The sequence below is a fragment of the Diospyros lotus genome, chromosome 9 (genome assembly GCF_014633365.1).
Source record: "Diospyros lotus cultivar Yz01 chromosome 9, ASM1463336v1, whole genome shotgun sequence".
Lineage (NCBI taxonomy): Eukaryota > Viridiplantae > Streptophyta > Magnoliopsida > Ericales > Ebenaceae > Diospyros > Diospyros lotus.
Genome location: NC_068346.1, coordinates 16,641,281 through 16,667,628, shown reverse-complemented (window position 1 = coordinate 16,667,628; position 26,348 = coordinate 16,641,281). Strand labels below are relative to the sequence as shown.

General features: G+C 38.9%; 1 protein-coding gene across 3 annotated transcripts; it reads right to left on the bottom strand.

Moving 5' to 3' along the window:
• Window positions 1-483: 483 nt before the first annotated feature.
• On the bottom strand, window positions 484-19,548 carry LOC127809944 (pentatricopeptide repeat-containing protein At1g60770). 3 transcript variants are annotated; one of them, XR_008025315.1, is made up of 3 exons: window positions 19,154-19,548; window positions 971-2,640; window positions 484-857 (listed from the first exon to the last, which is right to left on the bottom strand). XR_008025315.1 is itself a non-coding variant. In XM_052349128.1 (2 exons), the coding sequence occupies exons 1-2, from the start codon at window positions 19,382-19,384 to the stop codon at window positions 1,396-1,398; spliced, it is 1,476 nt and encodes a 491-aa protein (XP_052205088.1). In that variant the 5' UTR covers window positions 19,385-19,548; the 3' UTR covers window positions 484-1,395. The 3 variants fall into 3 exon arrangements, 1 of the variants encoding a protein (XP_052205088.1); XR_008025314.1 differs by having other exon boundaries at window positions 982-2,640; XM_052349128.1 differs by having other exon boundaries at window positions 484-2,640.
• Window positions 19,549-26,348: the final 6,800 nt, after the last annotated feature.

Here is a 26,348-nt window from a genome sequence, read left to right as displayed (position 1 = left end):
ACTTTGCTGCTATCTCTCTCATTATTATACTTGCAAGCATTGAGTTTTAATTTTGTATGAAAGCATTCATACCATACATCAAACTCTTGTTATCATACCCAATCTTATTCTTACTTTTACTAAATCACTGGTTGGTTCTATAGAATTATAAAGATTTTTAGAAAAAAATTTCATTTTCCTTCTGAATACCGGAAAGAATGGCATCCTAGTCAACACAACTTGTGTTTACAAAACTAAGGAAACAATTGAAATAACTCAAAAGCAAAAATTAAAAAGTGGGTGTTTTAAATTTAAAATAAAAGGCCTTTATCCTGTAGGGGAAGACACAGCTGTGGTGCCAATGGCATCATAATTTCTTGAATGAGAAGGCATAAGTGCACAAGTATATGGAGTAGCTTAGAAGCATATAAACCAAAATGGAGAGCCATTATAACGCAAGGCGGCAACATGAAGAAGATGGCACTGCCAAAAAACTCGACAAAATAAACGCAAAGTCAGCTCAATTTAATAATCAGCACAGCATGCTGTTTGCCATGGAAACTGTCATGATTCAATGGGTAGTCTAAGGGGCTCCTCAAGCTTGCTGGCATTATGCCCTCTACACTTTATGTCTAAGCTACTCGCATAATGTCTTCAAATGATGCAAAACAAGCTTAAATTTATCAAGGCTTTGACATAAATAACCTTCCAAGTAGAATGAACAAACAATAATTAAGAGTTCTCGGATCATGTGCTGACGAAAAGCCATTCTGGTAGTCTCTCCTTTGCCTATCTATACTTGTCATTGCAGTTGCTGCCGGATATTCTAATTAAGAAGCCGAATGTCGTCTCTAATACAGGCCCCCAGAGTCCAGAACCTACCAAAATTTCACTTTTCATTAGTAAACGGCGAACATATGAAATGTGAAGGAGAGTGGCTGCAAGTTCTCATTGATAGTAAAAAGAAAAAAAGTAAAACATAAGAGCTAACCAGTACATTACCATCTCCTGCATATGCTGCTCTTGTAAGGAAGCAGCAAACCGTAGATCTAATCAATGATAAATAAGGATAAATCTACACTTTCATTTCATGAGCAAAAAGCTAAAGGAAATCTGGACATTCAGTTGAAGGAACATCATGTCCCTGTTTTGCACAGATTGTTGACTCATTGCTGCCTAAGTAGTCAAATCACCACACATCACATAATCAGTATAGGAGATACATGAGAAAAGAAAGTAGCATCATCCAAACCACTTTGTCCAGAAGAGCTGTCATGGATCAGTGAATTTCATAAATTCACAAAGATAAGGCAAATAGTTCAATTATTTGGAAGTAACAGAATGATACGTCAAAACCATTTGATTTATCTCTTCAGATTTCAAGATTATCTGAGAATAATGAGAAATGAACAACAATCACTCCGTACAAACCACATCAAGTAACTTCTTACAGTCCTCACTCAATTCCACATTCTCCATCTTTAGACGTCTACGGATTACAGGGCTTGTCCTACCAGCTGCTGCATAGGTCCTTATCAATGATTCAAGGACCTCCACCCCAAGGCCGTCCTTGGCTTTTTCCACAATTTCCAGAAAACCTTCTGCACCCTCCACATCTTTGTTTTGTTCGAAATGTTCCATCAACTTCCTAATAATCTCAGGGGATGGAATCCACTTCCCACCATCCCCTCTACCAACAGAAATTGCTTTCTCAACACAATCAACTGCTGATTTGATCTCCTTGTTTCTCAAATAATAATCCAGAAAGATCTCCCAGGTTTTAGCATTAGGTTTGGCCCCCCTCCTACGAGCCCTCTCCTTGAGCTCTTTAGCCTTCTCCAGTGAACCTTCTTTAGCATAAGCTCCTATAAGTGCGTTAGCAACCCTAATATCATAAGTTGAGCACCCTGATTCCCATTCCCTAAAACACTTCTCAGCACCTGGTAAATCATTTAACTTAACCAAAACCTGAATCATGTTCAGATAGCTTATGTTTGCAGTTTTAGGAAAAGCCAATCTTAAAGAACGCCATACACGGTAAACTTCAAGCAGTTTCCCAGTTCGCCCATACAATGTGATCAGGAACTGGAAAGCAGATAGATACCGATGGGCATTTCTCATCTCCAATTCTTTGAGAGCCTTCTCTGCCTTCTCAATCATGCCCATGTCAACATAAATTGAAGCTAGATTGCTATAAGTTGTCCAATCTCCAGAGACTCGGCCATCCCTCTTCATCTCATCAATGACCCTCTCAACACCGGAAATATCATTGACAGCGGCAAGAGCCCTCATCCAGACATTATACGTGTATGAATCTGGCATTATATCACAGGCTTTCATTTCTTGGATGATGGATGGTATCTTTTCTGGGTGGCCAGTTTTTGTGTAGAGGGTCATCAGGCTGTTATAAGGCATGGAGGTTAACCCTAACTTCAGTTCTTTCATCTTTTCCAGTAAAGCCTCTGCTTTTTCAGTCAGTAATTCCTTGCAGTAACAGTTCAAAAGAGCACCATAAGTAAGATGATTCTTTGATGTTTCGGGAAGATTGATGAAGTAAGTTTCTGCGGCAGCTACACCTTGAGTTTTAGCAACAAGATCTAGATGTATAGCTTGATCACTGACTGTTTTGTTCATCCCTCTTTTTTCCATTTCTTCTGAAAGCTGCAAACCCACAGAAGAACGCAAGATAAGGTACATGCAAACATTACAGGAGAAGATAAATTCACAAGAAAATATAAACAAAAAAACTCACGATAATGCCGAAATAGCACAAAATTTACTACAATATCAACAATAGAATGAACTAGAACAAAACATAATCCATGCTCCAAAATATAATATGAATAAAAATAAGTGCATGCAAGTCCTTGAAGTTAAATCCCAACAATAAATTCGGGAAAATAGGACAAGCACACAATAGGTTAGAACAGAACCGAAGAGCACATTAGTTTGTCATCACACCATCATTTCTTTATCCATACCATCTTTGAGACGAAACTGAACTTTATTTGAGAAATAGTCTGATCTCATGCATGTTTGTCAAGTTGGCAAAGTTGATTTTAAACTGATTTAACACATCCAATAACAATTGATGCAACACTAGACTGCATCTGAAAACATAATACAAAAATTTGTATAATTGGCAGCTAAACATGACCTAACATCAACTTTTAGCAAACTACAAAGGGCATTGGTTTGCCCTTGGCAATATTTCCTACCTCAGAGCTGTAATCTTTCCATATTCTTTCTAGAAGATAGTAATTAGTCAATTCAACTAAACCAGAATATTAAGAGCTGCTTGTTTGATTTGAGTGTCAATTTTCATGTGCTTTTTTAGATTTTGGTATTCAGATTCCATTTTCAATTAGAAAAATGAAACTGAATTTTTTATTTGATTTTTTCTATCATTTTCACAAATACGGAAATAAAATTACTCGTAACAAGGTCAAAGTGACTCCTATTGAAGATAAGATCCGATGATACAATTAAAATAATTTAGTCTTGTGAAAAGAAGATCAACAGAGGCTCCTAGAGGAAAATGGATGAAATAAACAAGAATCTAGCAAAAGAGGTAAAGAAAGACCAAGAGAAACTTAGTAAAATACACTTATGTACAATATTAGATATAAGAACTTTATAAAGATAAGACCATAGATAGAAATTAATGATGGTCTAGAATTCATGTAGCCAATCCCACATAGTTTTTTTTTTTTTTTTGGCTTGATGGGCAATTCCACATAATTGGGCAAAGGTTTGGTATGTTGTTTTCTTTTTCTTTTTCTTTTTCCTTTTTTTTTTTTTTCATATGGTTGGATGGCAAGAAGGGAAGGCGCAAAGTGGAAGCTGGTCTGGGGGCAGTCATTGAATCTCGACGATTGCAAACAGAGCTCGAGCAATCTTGAATTCATAGCAATCGCGATTGGATTTGGGTTGTTGATCCATAGTGATCGGTCGTAGGGTCTCAAGCATTCGGTTTGGATTAACGGAACTATAGAATCCAGCCGCTGTCAATCCTGATCTGAGATCAATTACCAATCAGAGGAGATAGTGGGTGCAGGTCAGACGGGCAATTTAGTATAAATCAGAGGAAGCGAATTAGTTGCAGAACAGAGAGATAATTCCATTGCAGAGCAGAGGAATCATTCGGTTTGAGGTATGGCGAAGGGAATGAGGATGAAACAGATAGAGGCCAGGCTTGACACAATGGAATTGGGGCTGCACCAGACTCGGGAGGAGGTGAGTCTTGGCAAAGTTGAGAATGCAACAGCTAGGGAGGCAGTGCAGGTTTTAGACTAGGGGATGGAAGAGGAATTCTCCAGAATTCACCTGGAGATCGCCAGTGTAAATCAAAGGATCAATAGTGTCCTTGATCTGTTTTCTAGGAGGCCCCAAGTGGGTTTACCAGGTGATTTTCCTCCAAGGTCCACTACCGGAGTTTGAATTCTGTCACCAGCCCCTGATTTGCATGCCGTTGATGACCGGACAGAAATTGAGTAGGAACTTCAGGTGAGAGGCCCTTACACTACTTCCCATCATACTCCTATGCCTAGATTGGAGATTCTCATTTTTGAAGGGGACAAGCCTAGATGGTGGATTTGTTGGTGTGAGAGATTCTTCCACCACTACCAAGTGGCCGAGAATCAGAGGGTGAACTTAGCAGCAGAATATTTCAATGATTGGTTCCAAGGTTGGAGTCGGATGAGGAATGTATGTAGGTGGCAAGGAGAAAGGTCCATGGTGGATGTTATCGAAGAATTTAACAAGCTGAAACAGGAAGATTCCATAATGGAGTATCAAGCTCGGTTTGAGGAATTGAAATCTCTCGTGCTGAATTCCCATCCAACCTTGACTGAAACTTATTTTGTATTGAGTTTCATTAGTGATTGAATGAGGAACTATGGCCCACGGTGAAGATGATGCAACCCATCACTGTAAGGCAGGATGCAAGAGCTGGCACTGGAGGCTATATTTAGGAAGCACAAGCTGCAGCCAAGAGCATATCCTGTGAGCAGCCAGTCAAATGGAGGTAATTTAAAAGCTGCCAACCCCATAGTTCAAAGAGGAACCTTAATTCTTAAGGCTTTGCCAGGCCCAGCCCCGGTTAAAACCCTATCAATGGAGCAGAAAAGGCAGCTGGGGCTATGTTCTAGATGTGGGGAAAAATACAGCCCAGGTCATTAATGTAAGAGGCAGCTTTTGCAAATGCAAGGGTTAGAAGAAGAAGTGGAAGGAGAAGTAGTGGCTGCTGGAGAAATGGACAATATAGAGGAAGGGACAGCAGGAGAGGAAGATGGAGAAATCTCCCTACATGCCTTGCAAGGCTGTCCATCAGGGAAGATAATTAAGGTGAAGGGGAATTATGGGAAGAGGATGCTAGTGATTTTGATAGACCGTGGCAGCATCCACAGCTTCTTGGATGAAGCCACTGCCATGGAATTGCAATGCCCCACATTGGCCACGTTCCCCTTATTGGTTACAGTGGCCAACAGCAGGAAGATGACTAGCAGATTCAAATGCCAAAACTTCCAATGGCAGATGCAAGGGCATGAGTTCACAGCAGACCTTAGAGTCTTGAGATTGGGAGAGAGCGATAAAGTCCTCGGAATGGACTGGATGAAAACGGTTAGCCCTCTAGTGTTTGATTTCAACAAACTAGAGGTGACATTCGAAATGGAGGGAAAGAAATTGACATTGACAGGGAACTTGGAGGCTGGAGAATGTAAGCTAATTACAGGAAATAAAATGCAGAAAATGCTCCAGTAAGAGGGTGGTTCGGGGGCTCAATAATACTCTATATATGCAGTTGAGTTGGAGGGAGACAGCAAGGAGGAAGTAAAGGCTGATGGGCATCTTATACTTGCAGCTGATTCTGCCTTATTCTCTCTTTCAAAGGTACATTCTCAGGGCCCTTTACATTTACTTTTGATTGAGTTTGAGGATATATTTGCTGAACCCTCATCCTTACCTCCTAATCGATTCTTTGACCATTCTATACACCTTAAGCCTAATACTGAACCTGTAAACATTAGGTCTAACAGGTACCCACCTATTCAAATAGCTGAGATAGAAAAACTGGTAAAAGAAATGCTAGCCAAATCAACTATCCAACTTAGCCAAAGCCCCTTTGTTTCCCCAGTTTTACTTGTTAAGAAAAAGGATGGGACTCGAAGATCTTGTGTGGATTACTGCCAACTGAATGCCATGACCATAAAGAACAAATTTCCAATTCCCATCATGGACCTACTAGATGAACTGACTGCAGCCACTGTTTTTTCAAAGTTAGACTTGAGAGGGGGGTATCATCAAATTAGGATGAACCCCGCTGATATTCCCAAGACCGCTTTTAGAACCCACCAAGAGCTCTATGAATTCACTGTCATCCCCTTTGATTTGACCAACGCCCCTGCAACTTTTCAATTTCAAATGAACTGTATATTCAGCCCTTACTCGAGGAAATTCATCCGTGTCTTTTTCGATGATATCCTCATCTACAACCTTACATTTGAACAACACTTAAGACCATTTGAGGACAGCATTTAAAATCCTTAGATCCAATCAATTGTATGTAAAGTTGTCCGAGTGTACTTTTGCCAAGGAACAGGTGGAATATTTGGGCCAAATTATATCAGGGAAAGGAGTGCAAACTGATCCTAAAAAGATTGCTGCCATATGGTTGATTGTCCAAGGCCAAGGACTGCTAAGGAGCTGCGGGGGTTTGTGGGCCTTATGGGCTATTATAGAAGGTTCATCCAAGGCTATTGAAAAATGAGCAAGCCCCTAACTGAGTTGCTTAAGAAGGATAGCTTCCAATGGAATCTGAGTGCTATGGATGCCTTCCAAGCACTGAATGGAGCCATGACTAGGGCACCTATATTGGGTCTACCTGATTTTTCAAAGCCATTTATCTTAGAAACTGACACATGTGACATGGGGATAGGGGCTGTTTGGTGCAGGATGGGAGGCCTTTGGCATATATTAGTCAAGCCTTAGCCCCAAAGCATTTGGGACTAAGCATATACGATAAGGAGCTGATTTCCGTTCTATTTGTAGTGGAAAAGTGAAGGCACTACTTGGAAGGAAATCAGTTTGTGACAAGGACAGATAATGAGAGCCTTTAATTTTTGTTACAGCAGCGGTTGCATGCTCAGCTATAGAAAAAAGGATTCACCAAACTGTTGGAGTTGGATTATGTGATCCAATATAGGAGGGAGAAGGAAAATGTAGTGGCAGATGCTTTATCAAGAAGGGAAGAAACAGGCAGCTGTCAAGCCATTTCAGCCATAGTCCCTAATTGGGTGAAGGAGATCTCAGATATGAAAAATCAGATTGGGCTAAGGCCCTCGTACCACAGCTAGCCATTCAGCCTGCCAATAAACCTAGGTACTCTCTTTCAGCAGGATTACCGAGATTCAAAGGGCGGCTGGTGGTAGGGGATGATAACCAGTTGAAAGATCGGATTTTGCAGTCCTTGCACAGCTCTCCATTGGGGGGTCATTTGGGGTTAAGGGTCACCTATCACAAGGTAAAGTGATTATTTTATTGTCAATGACTTAAGAAGGATGTAACGGTGTTTGTTTCGGCTTGTGAGGTATGCCAACACTGCAAGCACAAACAGGTTGCCTATCCTGGTCAGCTGCAGCCATTAGCCATTCCAGGGCAAGCTTGGGAACAAATCTCAATCGATTTTGTGGAAGGGTTGCCCAAGTTCAAAGGGAGGGATGTTATTTTGGTGGTGGTGGATAGGTTGACTAAATTTGCACACTTCTTGAGTTTGGCCCACCCTTTTACAGCTCAGGAAGTGGCCCGTATATTGCTGGATTCTGTTGTTAAAATCCATGGGCTGCCACTATCCATAGTTTCAGATAGGGACAAGATAATCACCAGCACTTTCTGGCAAGAGTTATTTCAAAATTTAGGGGTGAAGTTACACATGTTAACAGCCTAATACCCCAAAACAGATGGGCAGACGGAAAGGATTAATCAGTGCTTGGAAAGCTACCTCCGGTGCATTTGTTTTTCCAAGCCTAATGTCAGATCTGATAGTGAATTCTCACCAAATTAGCGAGAATCAGAGAAGGGGTTAGGAGGAATTGGAATAACAGAGAGTGAGGGAGAGAAGGATCGAGAGAGAGAGAGAGAGAGAGAATTTGGAGGGCAAAATCAGAGCCCAGGCCTACTAACATTGAGGCCTCAAGAGGTTTTTTGGGGTTAACTAGATACTACCGGAGGTTTGTGAGAAATTATGTTGTCATAAGCTGGCCCTTAACAGAATTATTAAAGGATGGGTTCAAGCAGGGTCCAGAGGCAGAGAAGGCGTTTGAACAATTAAAGGGAGCTATGAGTAAGGCACTAGTACTAGGTTATCAGATTTCAGTAAGCCCTTCATACTAGAAACTAATACTTGTGGTATGCAAGTTGGGGCAATGTTAATGCAAGAAGGAAGGCCTTTGGCTTATCTTAGCCAAGCTTTGTCCCCTAGACATTTGGGACTTAGCATATACGGGGAGGAGCTATTGGCGGTAGTGATGGTGGTTGACAGGTGGAGACACTATTTGAAAGGGGGTCAGTTCATAATTAGAACTAATCATGAAAGTCTTAAATTCTTGCTACAGCAAAAGCCTCGTACACACCTCCAGAGGAAGGGTATGGCTAAGCTTATGGGCCTAGATTACAGCATATAGTATAGAAAAGGAAGAGAAAATGTGGCCCTAAATTAGAACTAACCATGAAAGCCTTAAATTCTTGCTACAGCAAAAGCCTCATACACACCTCCAGAGGAAGGGTATGGCTAAGCTTATAGTTCATAATTAGAACTGATCATAAAAGCCTTAAATTCTTGCTACAGCAAAAGCCTCATACACACCTCCAGAGGAAGGGTATGGCTAAGCTTATGGGCCTAGATTACAGCATATAGTATAGAAAAGGAAGAGAAAATATGGCTGCTGGTGCCCTATCTAGGTGTTCAAGGGAAGGACAAGCAGTTGCCATTACTGTTATTGTACCGAATTGACATCAAGAAGTGGAGGCTAGCTATGAAGGAGATGAAAAGATGAAGGAATTATTGGAGGAGTTGATTTTGAATCCAAATGGAAGGCTTGGGTATACACTTAATTAGGGGGTGATAAGGTACAAGGAAAGGCTGGTGATCGGCAGTTGTGAGGCATTAAGGAAGACAATATTAAGTTCCCTCATGAATCTCCTTTGGGAGGTCATTTGGGAATTCAGAACCCATACTACAAGATAAGGCAGATCTTTTATTAACCTCAACTCAAAAGGTATGTAACTAAATATGTGATGGCCTATGACACTTGCAGACAATGAAAGTATGAAACAATAGCTCCGCTCGGTTTATTATAGCCTTTATCTATCCCTGCACAGGCCTGTGAGACTATAACCATGGACTTCATTGAGGGCTTACCTAAATCAGAAGGTAGGGATTGTATTATGGTAGTGGTGGACCAATTCAGTAAGTTTGCACATTTCCTTGGTCTCACTCACCCTTATATTGCTCAGGAAATGGCCAGGGTTTTCTTGGATCAGGTGGTGAAGCTACATGAGTTCCTAATGCAATAATTTCAAATTGAGATAAGATTTTCACCAGTCTCTTTTGGCAAGAGTTGATGAAATCCTTGGGGGTGAAGCTCAAGATATCTACAGCATACCATACTCAAACGGATGGACAAACTGAATGAGTCAATCAATGTGTGGAGAGCTATTTGAGGTGTTTATGTTTCTTGCATCCTAAAGGTTGGCATAAGTGGATCTCACTTGCACAATGGTGGTACAATTCCAGCCATCATGCATCAATTAAGAGATCACCTTTTGAAGCATTGTTTGATTGCAAGCCTCCACTACTTCCAGCTGTAGGAGAACAAACCATAGTGGCCACTGTGGAAGCATACCTAGAGAAAAGGCAAAGGGTGTTACAACAACTTAAGGAGGAGCTAGCTTTGGCTCAGAACCACATGAAACAGTATGCAGATCATAAGAGTGGAAGGGAGTTTGAGGTAGGGGAAAGCATGTATTTGAAACTCATTCCAACCCATCTCAAGGCAATTGCTCAAGGCCAGGTGACTGTCATGACCCTGAGAATATGATTGTAATTTTTGGGGGGGGGGGAATCCATGGCGTATAAGTTGTAGAGCTAATTGTAGAAGTTTAGAGGTTAGGCGAGAATAACTAACTCTTGTATAAACAGTTAGCAAGGCTGTTGAGTAGTTAGTTGGTTGTATTTTCTGTTATTTCCTTCAATTGTAAGCCTATAAAGAGGCTGACATAGTTAGAGAAAGGCATGATTTGAATAACAATTGAATTCCATTTCCCTCTTTCAATTCTCCTAGCTTTCCCTTGGTTTTCTCTCTTCTCCCACCATTCTTTCTGTTTTGTTCTCTCTTTCCCTCCCTTTCTGCTCTTTCTTCCTCTAATTCTTACCAATTTACTTCCTAAACCCTAGCCAAACCCTAGGGTCGTGTCATTTGGTATCAGAGCCACCGTTCCTCGACAGTTCTCTCTGTTAAGTAATTTCGACGACTCTTGGCTGTGATCCAGAAGCTTTAGCAGTTAGCCAAGGCGAATTTCGATTGATCGAGATCAAACAATCGACTCAATTTTGAGGTTTGTCGAACTCCAGCAGGTGACGAATTGTAGGTGAAGCAAAATCGTATCTGACCAAGCAATTTCCAGAATCGGTGGATTCATAGTGAGCGATCTTGTCTAGTATGATTTCTGCAAGTGGCGATTAAGTTCATAATAGCAGATCGTTAGCATTTGCAGTGGAGCTTGAGGCAAATCTATCAATTATGACTGGACAGAGGTTGGTGGAATTCCGATGAATTGCGGCCAGGTGATCTCTGACTTGATTCAGTCAAAAGCTGTAATCTGGAAGCGGAGTGCTGCGATTTTGAGCCAAGGCAGAGATAAGGAATTCTGGTGGTTACGGAGCTTTGGTCAGTGATTGGGTGGCGACAGTGACTCCAAGAAGATTGCAGCGAAGCTAGTGGTTCTCCAGGCCTTGGACGGTGATCGGGTGAGAGAAGAAGGCACCGAATTCGACGAGAAGGAAGTTGCAATGAGAAGCAAAGCCTTGGGCCATTGAGATCGAAAACTGTCCAGAAGCAGATTTTCGCTAGCGGCGATTCTCATGTTGTCAATTTGAAGAAGTCGACTCGAAAGTACAAGAGATGAATCGAAATTGAGCGGGCCAGGCAATCCAACCCAGTGACCAGTTGCAAGGCAGAATTAAACGCGAATTGGAAGGCGTAGTTGAGCAAAGCAAGTTTGGATTTGAAAAGCGAAGCCGAGCAAAGCAACTTTGGCTTGGGAGTGAAGATTATGCAGGTCGAAAGAATTCCAATAGGATATCAAGGGGAATTAGAAGGCAAATCAAGAGCAGCAAATTCCAAGAATTCCGGAGACAATGGGCGATTCAAGAATTTAGGGTAATCTCAAGCAGAGGTCAGTGATTGGGTGAGACGGAGGCGATCCTTGAATCACTTTGATTTCGACAAACTTGCTGCATGTGGTTGAGGTGAGAAGGCAGGCGCGATCGGGAGCAGAAATTCAGATCTCAATTGTTGCTTCTGAGTTAAGCGAATCAGGATAGGGCTGATCGAGGCTGCTTTGCGAGGTTATAGTGATGGAATTTTGGTGAAGTTGGAAGCTGTGAGTAGGCGAACCAGAAGGCTAAACAAACTCAATTAGGTTTAAGAAGAAGAGTTGCACAGCATAAGTGTTTCAGAAGCGAGCCAGGGACGATTCAGGAAGGAAGTTGCTGAATTAGAATAGGTCAATGATCCTCAGTTATTAATTTCAAATGGATGAATCTCGATTTGGTAATCTCCAACGTTGATTCTTGAGCAAGAAGTGGTGAGAAGTGAATGGTGAGAAGTGAATCTGAGCAATTGGAGCCATCGTAGTTGCTATCATATTTCAAAAAAAAAAAAAAAATTGATTTGGAGGTTGTTAGGCTGCAGGAATTAAGGTTGTTGAATTGGAAGCAACCATTGCATTGGCTTGGGTTGCTGAATTTTAGTACCGGAATAAATTTCCGAAGAGATCCTCAGAAGCTGAGTTGTTATAACAGTGAATTTTCAAGGAATTGAATGGAGGAGATGGCTGATGGACTATGTGCTGCAACAAGGGAAGGGGAGGTCAGGTGGACTGACTTTGCTAAAGATCTGTGTGACCAATTTGGGAAGAAGAATATGACTGATGTGATTGAGTAGTTCAACAAGCTTAAGCAGGAAGGATCAGTGATTGAATATCAAGAGAGGTTTGAAGAATTAGGGGCATTGATGTGGAGCTTTCAGCTAGCCTTGTCAGAACATTACTTTGTATCAAGATTCATTAATGGTCTTGACAATGCGTTCAGGCTCAGTGTGAAAATGTTCTGCCCTACTATGGTGGAACGAGCGGTGAAGAAAGTGAGGCTGCAAGAATTGGCACTAGAAGCCATTTGTAGAAAGCATGGACTGCCACCGGAAAGTTATCGTAAGAGTAGCTCGCAAGTTTGTAAAGGACTATATGTAGCTAAAGGAGCTTTAACGGAACAATCTGGACTGGAACTACTTAACAACGGTTCTAAGGAAGCTGATACTGAAGTTGTTGAAGGGAAACATGCAATCGATGAAGACTTAGACCAAAGGCAAAAACTAGAGCCTGAAGGTAAGAATGGTTCTGAGGAAGCAGATTCTAAGAGAATGGCTTCCTTGCCTTTAGTTTTGGAAAAGATGGAAGGGTCACAGATTAAAGTAATTCTAGCCGAAGAAAATTCCCTTGCTATTGTGAATAATTTTGATATCGGGCACTATGACAGTATTGCTGCCATGTTACTTGGTCTAGACAAGATTCGGAAGGTGAAGGAAGAGAAGGGTGCATCCATATGGCTTGGGAGTTTTGATATTGTGGAAGAGGAGGTTGCTGCCATCTAGTTCGGGAGATTTGACATTGGAGAAGGGAGCCATGATATGGTGATTCTTGGAGTCTACACTCCATTTGTGCAGGAAAAACAAAAGCAACAGAATGTAAGGGAAGACGGGACAAAGCTTAGAAGTAGGAGCGCCAGGAAAAAAAGGATAAAAATAAATTAGATTGTTAAGACTAGTATTGGATGAAGAACAGGTCAACAGCTGTCAATTCTTGGGAACAAGAATTGTTTGAAGGGGTGGGGATTGTCATGACCCTAAGGATATGATTGTAATTGGTGGGGGGGAATCCTTGGTGTATAAGTTGTAGAGCTAATTGTAGAAGTTTAGAGGTTAGGCGAGAATAACTTACTCTTTTATAAACAGTTAGCAAGGCTGTTAGAGTAGTTAGTTTGTTGTATTTTCTGTTATTTCCTTCAATTGTAAGCCTATAAAGAGGCTGGCATAGTTAGAGAAAGGTATGATTTGAATAACAATTGAATTCCATTTCCCTCTTTCAATTCTCCTAGCTTTCCCTTGGTTTTCTCTCTTCTCCCACCATTCTTTCTGTTTTGTTCTCTCTTTCCCTCCCTTTCCGTTCTTTCTTCCTCTAATTCTTACCAATTTACTTCCTAAACCCTAGCCAAACCCTAGGGTCATATCAATGACCAAGTTGAGCCCCAGGTATTATGGACCCTACCCGATTGTACCTAAGGTTGGGAATGTGGCCGACAAACTCACGTCTCTTTGCTCAAGAGATCAATGGGGACACAATAAGTGGCCTCCAGCCTTCCCCAACTATCTAAGGATGGGGATGCGACAGCAGAGCCTAGGTCCATACTAGATTGGAGGGTCCTATACAAGCATGGACCTCCCATCATCTAGGTGTTGGTGAAGTGGTCAAACCTTCATCAGGATAACAGCACTTGGGCACACTTGCCTGATTTACTTAGGCAATTTCCTCAAGCAACTAGTCTACTTAGCATTTCTTGAGGAGAAGAAATGTTCCAAGTAGGGGGAAATTGCCATGGCCTAAACACTTAAAAGGCGGTTAGGAGTTTGTTAGCTAATTCTAGGAGGGGCATCAATGTAAATAAAGTTTACCTTTCGCAAGAGTATGGATGCGGGATCTAGTATATAAGGACTTGTTCCCATGTAATGAGGCATGTAGAAAATTGAATTTGAATTCACTCTGAATTTCTCCCTTATTTCAGTCTCTCTCTCAATTCTCTCATCTCTCTCTCTTTTCTCTCTATTGATTTCCTTTATTCTCTAGAATTTTCCCCTTGAATTCTTGAGAAACATTGTCAAATCTCCAAGGATCTGACACACAGTTTGGAGTTTCTATACGTGCTTTACATAGTGATAATGCCCCTGAGTATTTTTCCTCTCAATTTATTGCTTTCATGACTGCTAATGTCATCCTGTATCAATCTTCTTATCCTTACACACCTTAACAAAATGGTGTTGTTGAGCGTAAAAATCGCCATCTCATTGAAACTGCATGGACACTACTTTTACATGCCAATCTATCAACCAAATTTTGGGGAGATGTTGTTCTTACTGTATGTTATCTGATAAATCACATGTCATCTTCAATGTTACAGGATAAAATTCCTCATTCTCTTTTGTTCCCTACACAGCCACTTTATTTTGTTCCTCTTCGTGTATTTGGATGTACCCGGTTTTATGCATCTTTTTTACCTGGACAGGATAAACTTGATGTCAAATCTCTTAAGTGTATCTTTTTCGGCTACTCCTGCTTGCAGAAGGCTATAAATGTTACTCTCCTGAGTTGAACCACTATCTTATGTCTACTGATGTTACCTTCTTTGAACAACAATCTTTCTTCTCGATTGCTTAGCCTAATTCATAGAGCCTTGACCAGGTATTTCCTATTCTTTTTTCTTCTCTTCCATTGCCCTTTTCGGGTCTGTCTCCTCCTCTATGGAGCCCCCCCTACAATCTTCAGGTCCATATTCCACGGATCCTCTATTTCTTACATATCATCGTCGTCCTCAGCTCACTGTCGACGCCAACATTTCTCTAGAATAAAACTCTACAAACTCACTCTCTCCGTTAGTGGTTCCTCATGGTACGGATCCTAAGCCAGATAGCCTTCTTGTTGCTCTCCGCAAAGGTGCAAGATCTACTCATAATCCACACCTTCTTTATAACTTTTTGTGCTATGACCGTTTGTCACCTACTTATAATGCCTTTGTTTCGAGTCCTTCCTTTGTTTTTGTTTCAAAAACCACATGTGAAGCCATGTCGCATCCTGGTTGGCGCCAGGCTATGTTAGATGAGATTGAAGCCTTACATTCAAATGGTACTTGGAATTTGATGCCTTTACCACCAAGAAAGACTCTCGTTGGTAGCCGAGGGGTGTTCACCCCTAAAGTGGGCCCCAATGGACAAGTGAATTGTCTTAAGGCTCGCTTGGTTGCCAAAAGTTTTAAACAAATCTATGGGTTGGATTACAGTGATACCTTCTCTCATGTTGCTAAAATGGCTTACGTTCACCTATTTCTCTCTATAACTGCCATGCGTCATTTTGGCCGCTCTATCAGCTGGATAGCTGGATATTAAAAATGTTTTTCTCCATGGTGATTTGCAAGAGGAGGTTTATATGGAACAACCACCTAGTTTTATTGCTCAGGGAGAGTCCAATATAGTCTGCAAACTCAAGAAGTCTCTCTATAGTCTAAAACAATCTCTGCGAGCGTGGTTCGACAATTCAGCACTGTGGTTCAAGCCTTTAGTCTCATCCGAAGTGAAACTGATCATTCGATTTTCTATCGACACTACTATTCTTTATTTATCTACCTTGTTGTTTATGTGGATGACATTGTTATCATAAGGAGTGATTAGGTTGACATACAAAAGTTGAAGGAGCGTCTAAATCAGCACTTTTAAACCTAAGACCTAGACAAACTCCGGTATTTCTTGAGTATTGAAGTTGCACAATCAAGAGATGGTATCTCAATTCTCTCAGAGGAAGCATGCACTTGACATCTTAGAAGAAACTGGGTATGAAAAACTGCAAACCAGTTGACACTCTAATGGACCCGAATGTCAAACTCTTATCGAGATAAAGGGAGCTCTTTTCAGATCCTCTAGAATGTATCGAAGACTAGTAGTCAGGTTGAACTATCTCACAGTCACTCGTCATGACATTGCTTTTGATGTGAGTGTAGTTAGTCAGTTTCTCAGTTCTCTATGTGATTCTCACTGGGATGTTGTTATTCGGATTCTGAGATACATCAAAAGAGTACCGGGTAAAGGGCTACTCTACGAGAATAAGGAACACAGATATTTGTTATTATGCATATACAAATTGGGTAAGATCTCCTTCTGATCATAGGTTAACTTCTGGGTATTGTGTTCTTGTGGGAGGAAATCTAGGGCCCATTCTCTTTACTGTTTTCAAGCTATTTTCAATTTTCAGTTTTCTAAAACAGTGAAAACGCGTTTACTTTGTTGTTTTCAAAAACGCATTTTGAAAACAAAAAAAAAAAAAATGTAAAGAAAACTCAAAACAACAAAAGTTGTTGTGGCTATTTTAAGCCAAAACAACCAAAATATGAAAAAGAGAAGGCAATTTATTTATTTATTCGTATTTTATTCCTGTAATGGGAAAAAATATTGCAAGATTCACCAACTTTAAAATGTATATATTTCTTAATAATATATTAACATTAAATAGTTTTAATTTATTGAATAAAATAACATTAAAAAATTATTCTCAAAATTCCAAACAGAACGTGTTTTCTAGTTTTCTGTTTTGAGAAACAGTTTTTTAGAATAACAAACATAACGCATTTTCTGTTTTTCTAAAAATAAACTATCAAAGCAGAAAACTAAATAAATTCAAAACTCAAAACTAAAAATTGAAACTCAAAGAGAACGTAGCCCTAGTTTCTTAAAAAAGTAAAAAACAAAATGTAGTAGCGAGTTTCAGTGCAGAGGCAGAGTATGGGGCTATGGCTAATACAACTTGTGACCTTGTCTAACTTAAGCAACTCCTGCAGGTTGCCCTGCACATTGTTTCCAATCCAGTGTTCCATGAATGAACCAAGCATATTGAAATCGACTATCACTTTATTAGAAAGAAGTTAGTTGAAGATGTTATCATTATAAAGTTTGTTAACTCTAATAATCAACTTGTAGATGTCTTCACCAAGTCTCTAAAGGGTCCTTGGGTTGAATATATTTGTAACAAGCTTGGTGCATATGATATCTACACTCCAACTTGAGGGGGAGTATTAGAATTATTAATATAATTGTACATATTTTATATGTATTTTATTTGTAATTATTAGGCCTTGTAATTAGCCCTAGGTTAAGCCTATAAATTAAGGATCATTATGCCTATTATAAATAACAAGCTAAGAGAGGCTAGTCTCTTAGGTTTTCCTCTCCAAATTATTCTCTCACAAGTTCAGTTAGTTCGGGTAAACTGAACTTTTGCTCTCTCCTAACTATGATACAGTCTCCAAACATTGAAAAAACAATGGATTATTATTTGTAGCATCAGCACGAGATGTTACAAGTGATGAAAAAAAGAGTTGGCAGTGACGCAAAATCGCATGAAACAAATTGCTAATAGAAAAAGAAGCGAGAGGGAGATTGAGGTAGGAGATAAGGTGTATTTAAGGGTGAAGAGGTCCACAGCATGCATTCTCTCCCTCCCTTGCATCCAAGTTGAGCCCTAAGTACTATGAACCTTTTCTACTAGAGGCTAAAAGGGGGGGAAGGTGGCCTACTGTTTGCAGCTCCCTCCTGATGTGCAGATTCACCCAGTTTTCCAAATTTATTTCCTGAAGAAATCTATTGGACCCACTAATATCACCAGTCCTCATTTACCCCCACCAGCTGAAAACTTGGCAGAAGAAGTTGAACCATTAGCAGGGCTGGAAAAGAGAGTTATCTTCCAAGGATCAGTGCCCATAACACACGTACTTGTGCAGCGGTCTCACTTGCATCCCGACCACACCACTTGGGATTGTCTTCCTAATCTACTAAAACAGTTCCATAGCATGGTTCAGCTGTTGTGATTTCTTAGGGACAAGAAATCTTTTAAGAGGGGGGAAATTGTCACGACCCTAGGGGTAATAGATGGGCAATATTGTAATTGGGCTACAATTTTTTGTTAGGAGATATTTTGTAATTCTGTTAGAGGCACATGGGTGCTGATATTCAAGAACATGCTTTCAGTTGGCAGCCAGCTAATGCCTATAAAAGACTGCTTGTAAGAGGATGAGGATCATGCGAATATTAATCGAATCCTTCCCCCCCCCCCCCCACCCCTCTCTCTCTCTCTCTAACCCTCTGTTCTTTCTCCCATTCTTGCTGTTCTCCCTCATCAGTCAAATTGCCCCTCCAAATTTCTCTCTAATTCTTAAGTTCTTCCCTAAATAGCCACTGTCAGATCTTAGGATCTGACACCCCAAAGAAACAAGGTTGCATTTCACAAAACAACTACTACAACAGACTCAATTCTAATGTATACCCCATTCTGAAAGAGATTCTCATTTAGAAAAATTTTAATTTTTCATGACAGGACAACTTAGAGGTCCATATAACAAACCAACCAATCATGCTGCTAAACCTGAGAGTACTACTCTTAATTTGTTCTCTTATTGCTTTTACCAAAAGATGACATTAAGAATACTAGACTTTACATCTGCATCCCAAAACTGGAAAACAGGCACGCACACGGGAGCACACACAGAGGAGCTCAAGGCCATAAGTACAATTATAAATGTCCAGAGCACAGAAGAATTCCAATCACAACACCACTAGTTCTGTTATGAATGCCGACAAGGTTCCACATTACTTTCTTGCTATTCTAAGTCAAGAACCAGAAGTCGTGTCAATATGCTGAGAAGAGCAAGCTGCAACACCATTAGAACCTTCTAACACAAGATATAGGTGATGCTTGTTCAAAGTTGAAGCAAGAAAGGATGCTTAGACAGCATGGTTTGAAAGCAGAGACTTAATTTCCAGATCTCTACTGTTAGGAATTCATATAAATATCCGCGTTTTTATTTCTCATGTCAGAACTTGCCACAAATCAGTATGTATTTAACTATAATCCTACCCGCGACAAATAGGTTTTCCAGCCATTCCAAATAAGATCCAGGAATCAACGTCGGCATTTCAAAAGGCTCAAATTCTTAACATTGAACGCGCCGGAAATCCATTTCATAAAGAATGTAAAATTAGAAACACAAATAAAGGCGGATATGTGATTCTGCAAAGCCGGTTACCCTGAGGGCGGGGTAGAAGCGATTGCGGTGGCGAAGCAGCCTGAGGCTGCGCCCGACCTCCCATTTGTAAACTCTCTTCTTGCTCTTGAGGAACTGATTCAGCTGCTGCCTGACGCTGAGCTCCGAGCCGCCATCTTGAAAGAGATGCCTGTACAGCGCCCCCTCCAAGTACTTCTTCGAGCGCTTGACCACGCTCTTCGATTCGCGAAACTGCTTCATAAACGCCGCCATTTCTCTTCCTCCTCGTTCTCGTTCCGATCTGAAACCCTAGCCGGATGAATGCGCGCGTGGAACAAGGAAGAAGGATTTGCAGGGTTTTAGGGGGAGGATCATGTAGTAGCTTGGAGCAGGAGAAGTGGGGTGGACCTCCTGCCGGTTTCCTCCAAGTTTCAATACTCTATTGGGTGATACTTGCTTCGCCAAGTCGTAGCATGCGGCGAGCGGGAACCCGTTGCATGCTGTAAATGGGCCAGACTGAGGTATTAGCTACTCTAGCTACGTGTATATGTGATGGCGTGCCTTAGGCCCAAACACGGCCGGTAAGAGTGCCATGAGCCCAACATGATAAAGAGTAGGACCTTAGGCCCAAACACATTTAGCAAAAGAGAAATATGAAAGGATATTTAAACTTTGAACTAATAAATTCATAACCATTAGCGGATGGTTTATTATATTTATAATAGAATTTAGAATTGAATAGATATTTCAGTATCAAACTTGGTTGAATGGATTGGAATTGAATCAGCCAGCAATATTTTGTAGTGAGGGCAAAATTTATTAAGGAAAAATAAAAAAATAAAAAATAATATAATAATATAAATATACAAAAAATTAACATAATTTAATCAATACCTTAGTTTTAAAAATGAAAAAAAAAATACATTTTTGAGACAAAAATTGATGAGGCCTTACTGCTCATTGATTAAGCGAGAGGGAGAGAAAGCTGGAGTCGGAGAGGCAAGGCGTCCAGCTCCAGCGAGCGATCAACGACAGAGGGTCGGAGCCCTGAGGGGCGAGTCGGCGACGCCAGCGAGCGATGGAGCCAGAGGCCCGAAGAGATACAGCAACTAGTAAGCAAGAGCGACTGACGGTGACAGACTAAGCGAGGCGAGCGAGAGCGATCGTAGATCGAGGAGGCGAGGGGAGGGCGAGCGAAGCGAGCAGAGCGAGTCAGCGACCTCACCTCAGCGATGGTCGGATGGTCCGAGTTGCCGACCAGAGGCCGGAGTGAGTGAGAGCGACAGAGAGGAAGCCCACAGCCGGCAGCTGGCAAGAGCGAGAGAGTGAGGAAGGCAGGGGTCAAGGGGGCAGGCGGCGGAGCTTGAACGAGAGAAGGATTGAGGGAGGGTTTTAGATTTTATACCCGAACCTGAGTGTAGGCCAAATCAATGGCGGGCCAAGGCCCTTACTAGGCCTACATTGGCTCCGCCCCTGAATTGAAATATATCCAAATCTAGACTTAATACATTGTCATGCCTAATCTGAACCATGTTATTTATTAAAAAGGACATTCTAAAGTTGTTCTTGTATGGAGCTAATATTCTAAAATTTTAATTGAAGTTAAGGATGGACTCAAGCTTAAAAAAAAAGTTTAAAGAAAATATATTATATTTATATATTATACTTGATGTTTATATACCGAAGAGGTAGCCATTGGACACTAGATAAGTGATATATGATGTTTTGCATTTGATATGGTTTGATGATATAAAATAATTATATTTTGATAATAAAATTATTTTATTAATAGCTATTAATTTGGTGTTCCAAATTATTTTTATATGTTCTATTAAGCATCAAAATAAAAATCAATTTCATCATGCAATTCAGTGCCAAAAATCTTACAATAAATTTTTTATGGCATTTGGAATATTATATTTTAGTTAATTAAAATGTGAAAATTTTATTTAAAATATTTTTTATCGTTTGCTATAGTGAATACTGAACAATACGATGAACAATAATTCGATCGTTGTAAATAATAAATTCAACCACTGTTTAATTCAACCATTGTAAACAGTTACAACTATAAAAATTACTAATTTCTTTTGAAACTCTTGAAATACCTATAAATACCATTCAAGGATGCTCTTAAAACAACCAAGAAGAAAGAATAAATTCATTTAAACTAACATTTATATTTTTACTTCTCCATTATACTTGTGCTTTCGTTTTTCTCTCAAAAAACTTTGATTATTATCTATATCATTTTGTTCAAATCTTGTGTTTATATATTGAGAGATCTTGTAACTAAGAGATTAATCTCTTACACTATATTTTCTATACATTTCCTGTATTTCCTAACTTATGAGCTAGAAAACCTACTAGATGTTGGTAGAAGGTTGTAATTCCTAACGGTTTAAGATAAAGGATTTACTTTTGTATAAGTAAGAGGTTTGTATTTCCTAACAGTTTATGCTAAAAGGCCTACCGGGTTTGGTAAGAGATTTAGTGGATTGATTTCAAAATCCTTAGTGAGGAGCTAAGGTAGTAAATTAAATTTAGTTTAACCGAACCACTATATATCGTTTGTATCCCTCTTGTATTTTATTTTGGTCATGCTTCATTGTTTTCTTGTTTAGTTTTCAAAATCTCTTTAAAAATTTTAAATTTGTCAATAAACCAATTCACCTATTTTCTTGGTGTGTGGTGCCATTGCTATACATTTTCTAACAATTGGTATTAGAGCTAAGTTTCCAAATTTTTCAAAAGTCTAACAACCTATGGATAAAAGATCCATAAATGGCACACATTTTAGTTCATCTCAATCCATGGGTCAAAGTACCACTCATTCACCTTTCTTTGATGGTTCTAATTATGGTTATTGGAAGAAACGTATGTCTTATTTTCTTATGCAGAACACAATTATTTTGCAGTTCATCAAGAAGGAAGTTAATTAGGCTATGTTCTCTTTGTTATTTTCAACCTGTTTTCGGTTTTTAATTTTTCAAAATACTGAAAATGTGTTATCTTTGTTGTTTTCAAAAATGCATTTTGAAAACAATAAAAATTTTTGTAATGGAAATCCAAAACAACAAAAAATCACTTTGCCTGTTTTCAGCAAAAACATGGTGAAAAATTAAAAACGTAGAAAACACTTACATAGTGCCTCCATTTTCCTTCTCACGCAGGTTCCATTCTCTCTTCCAAACTCCATATCTCTTCTTTCTCATTTCTTGAAACTCGAACAAATCAGACTCCATCTACACTTCATCTTCCTTCTCTCTTCCAAGCTCCACTCTCTCTTTCGACCAAAACCCAGATCTTCCTTGTTGGTTGTCGACCGTGCTTGCCACGACCATCACCGCCGGGAGCCATTGTCGCCCTCTTTCTTCCAAATTCGACTCTTTCTCTCTTCCTTGTTGGCTATCGCCATGTCTGCTACTACCATCACCATCGTCGCGACCACCAACCTAGATCCGTCGCGCCTCACCTTTGCCTATGCCCGTCGTTTCTTCTTCCCTTTCGCCATTTGCTTGCGTTGGTCATTTCTTCTTCCCTATCACCATTTGCCTATGTCGTCCATTACTTCCTCCTACGGCTCTTGTCTTCAGGTTGAACCCTTTGTACTTTTTTTGATTTTGTAATTTTGTTTCTAATTTAATGCTTAAATCTGGATCTATGTTTGTAATTTTGTTTCTAATTTGATGCTTAAATCTAGCTCTATGAATCTCTTCTAGTGAGGAAATAGGGTTTCAAATTTCTAAAATATGATGAGTTGTTAGGTTAATTGAGTTTGTTTGGTGATTGTTGGTATGATAGATGTGCATAAAGAGCTCTTTGAGTTCTTTTAATGTTATTTCTCTTTAATTTTATGTATTTTCATAAATCAAACAATATCAAAGTTAAACAGAATTTCCTTTTGAGTGTTAACAAAATTCGTTATGCCTCACCAACATCATATAATATATCAACTTAATGTAAATTTATAAACCATTTATACTACAAAATTTATAATGAAAATATTCTAAGGGATCAAACACTTAATCCAAATATGAAATCTTCATGATAGACTGGCTTCAACTTTTCTGTCATACTTTGCTTCAATTGAACTATCATAATAGGTAAACACTGGACTCTGATTTACATATATATATATATATATATATGTAAACCCTAAATAGGAAGGGCTAATTTACAAGGGGGATCTAAACCCAAACTTAGATATCAAGCATCTATACAACTTGCTGCTAACACTGCAAAATTGCAGGCTATTGTTTCTTCTTAACTTTTCACTTTATTTTCTTCTTCTATCACGAAAGTCATATAAGGGAAAAGAAGGCAGTAACTGAGAGAGATCTTTACACTTTGTTGACAGTGTGGTCTCACTTTCATTTGATTCCTTCATGATTTCACCATCAGTACCAAGGATAAATTAAAAGGCACATTAGTAAGATATTGTCGGGTAAATAGAAAAACATTGAAAATGGTAGCTGATAAGAAAAAGGATAATGTATTCAAAATGTATATATTGTGAAAGTGAATAATATATATATATATATATATGTATTTTGTTCTTGTTGAGTTATGTTTAATTATATATATTTTCTTTTTTTTTTGTTGAAAATGTAATATATATGTACATATATATATCATTCACTGTCACCATACAATTAAATATTTTGTATATTTTCCTTACACATGTGGGTCTTTGTGAAATAAGATTTTCATGTTGTGTGAAGTATATTTTGGTAAGTTGGAGTATATTTTTTATGTTGTCTTGATATTTTTAATTATCTTTAATATAGAACATGGGTGGTCACAAAAGTAAGACTACAAAACCAATGTCGTGGTTCGATAAGAACGAACATGCTTTTATTAGAATTCTTTACGAGAATGTGAAATCAGGGATATTACAATGTTCTATATTCATGAAAGACGAATGGGGCAAGATCAATCAAGCCATGATTGCTCTCACAAAAATGGATTATGGCATAGATAGATTAAAGAGGAAGTGGTGCATTGCTTATTCTCTGAACTTTTAGGACATACATATGTTACATGGGATCCAAATACCAACCAAGTTAATGCTGCAGAGGAAGTTTGACAACACTTTTATACGGTATATATTTTGATTAAATAATATTTTCTCCATCATTTTTTTTATCATATCAATTTTATCCCTTTTTGCTATTCAATATGATAATGCGACTTATTTTTGCTATCGTCGATTAACAAGTCCGAGTACAAAATATTCAAGAAGGAAGGATGTAAGTACTATAAAACTCTTAGAGAGATATTTAGCGGGAGTATAACTACTAGAGGTTTAGGCAATGCTTCCACTTAGTTTCCTCCAACATCAGACGAAGAAAGACAGTTAGAATATGATTTCTTGACTAGGGGAGCTGATGTACTGTGGAAATTGATGATGAAGTTACAAATACTCGTCAGCATAAAGAAATTGGTACATTTGGCGAATGCCAACGTAAGGAACCTAAGATTAGTAAATGTGATAAACTTGAGGCTTGAATGTCGCAATGGTCATTTCGGTTAGTATGAGGAATGAAGACACTAAACTTAGGACACTTTACCTAAAAGAAAAGCTTGCAAAGATCTAAGGAAAATCATGTAATGAATTAAATAGTGAAGCTTCTAGTTCAGATTCTTATTCAAATGTGGTTTGCTTGGACATCTTAAATAGTATAGAAGGGGTGTCTAATGAGGTTTATATGAAAGCAATAAAGGCTTTTAAGGATCCAGATTTTAGGGTGTCATTTGTGAAGATGCCAGAAACTAGGAGATGACCTATCTTGAAACTTCTTTGATTTGGTTGGTTGGATTGCGTATTTTCTAATAATGTGTTCTTTTCATTTGTGATGTTGTAGCTCGAAGTACTGTGTTTTCTTACATTAGGCTGAAGTACTGTTTTATTTTCATAGCTTGATGTTGATGGTTGTAAAACTGTGTTCCAAGTGGAACTGCTTGATGTTGAATTTCTCTAGAATTTTATGCTTGTTTTATTTTAATAAATGGATTGGAGTTTACTAATTATTTTTTTACATTGATTATAATAAATGATGATTGATATGATTACTGATGATGATTATGAATATATTTATGCATAGGATGTCTACTGAATCAAATGTGGTTGATAATGTTAGTATCAATGTTGATAATGTCTACTGAAGATTCAAGTGATGATGATTTTTTATTTACGGATGATTTTGATGAGAATTTTGGGGATTTAATTATGCTTTGTTGCCAACCAAAGAAGTGTCATCGACAGGATACCTTGTAGAACATCATTACTTAGTAGGAAACTGTACATGCCAGAAATTTTGAATGGACATCTAGACGTGTGGTATCATAATTTTTGTATGTAGAAACATGGGTTTATGAATTTTTGTAATACTTTGAAATAGAAGCAATTGCTGAAAAATGGGGAAAAAATGAGCATCAATGAGGGCGTTACTATGTTTTTGATGATTGTAGGGCACACTACACAATATAGTATTATTGGTGATAGGTTTCAGCCTTCTAATAACACGATACATAAATGATTTAAACGAGTTTTACGGGTTATTTGTTCATTTGGTACAAAAATAATTTTCCCAACACATCAAAATGTTGTACATGAGCAAATTTTGTGCAAATATCCTTACTTTAAGGATTGTTGGAAATAATAAAACAAATGGATCATTAAATTAAACCGGACTAACCTGGTTGCACAATAGAGATATGATCAAATGGTTGAATTACTGGTGTAAACAAAATCACAATGAATCTTGTTTGTATCCACAGCCTAAGTGTCTTTCACTCACCGAGAGTTTTTCCAAAGAGCATTCATTCTTTTTTGTCTATTTTTCGTAAAACAAATACACTCACACCCCATCTATCCACTTCTTCCATGAATTAAGGAAGTTGGTTCAACTATTGTTGGTAGTTTTCTTCGGCAACCGCTGTGTGAGGTTGCAAATCTAGATTTGGGTTTGGATCTGAATCTTGTACTAGATCCGAACCCGTTATGGGCAGATCTATCCAGGTACACAATCCGAATTTACTTCATCTCCCACTCGCACATAATGGGTTCATATACCCATATACTCTTATTTCTCTAAGTTCCATACTGACAAATAGGTCATGCGACCAACATACTTTTTTTTTGAGAGCTCGTTGCTATACAACTATTAGATATATATAGCAACTCCATTATTCAAGTAGAGTTTGTATACTATACCCAGAACTATTAAGTCAC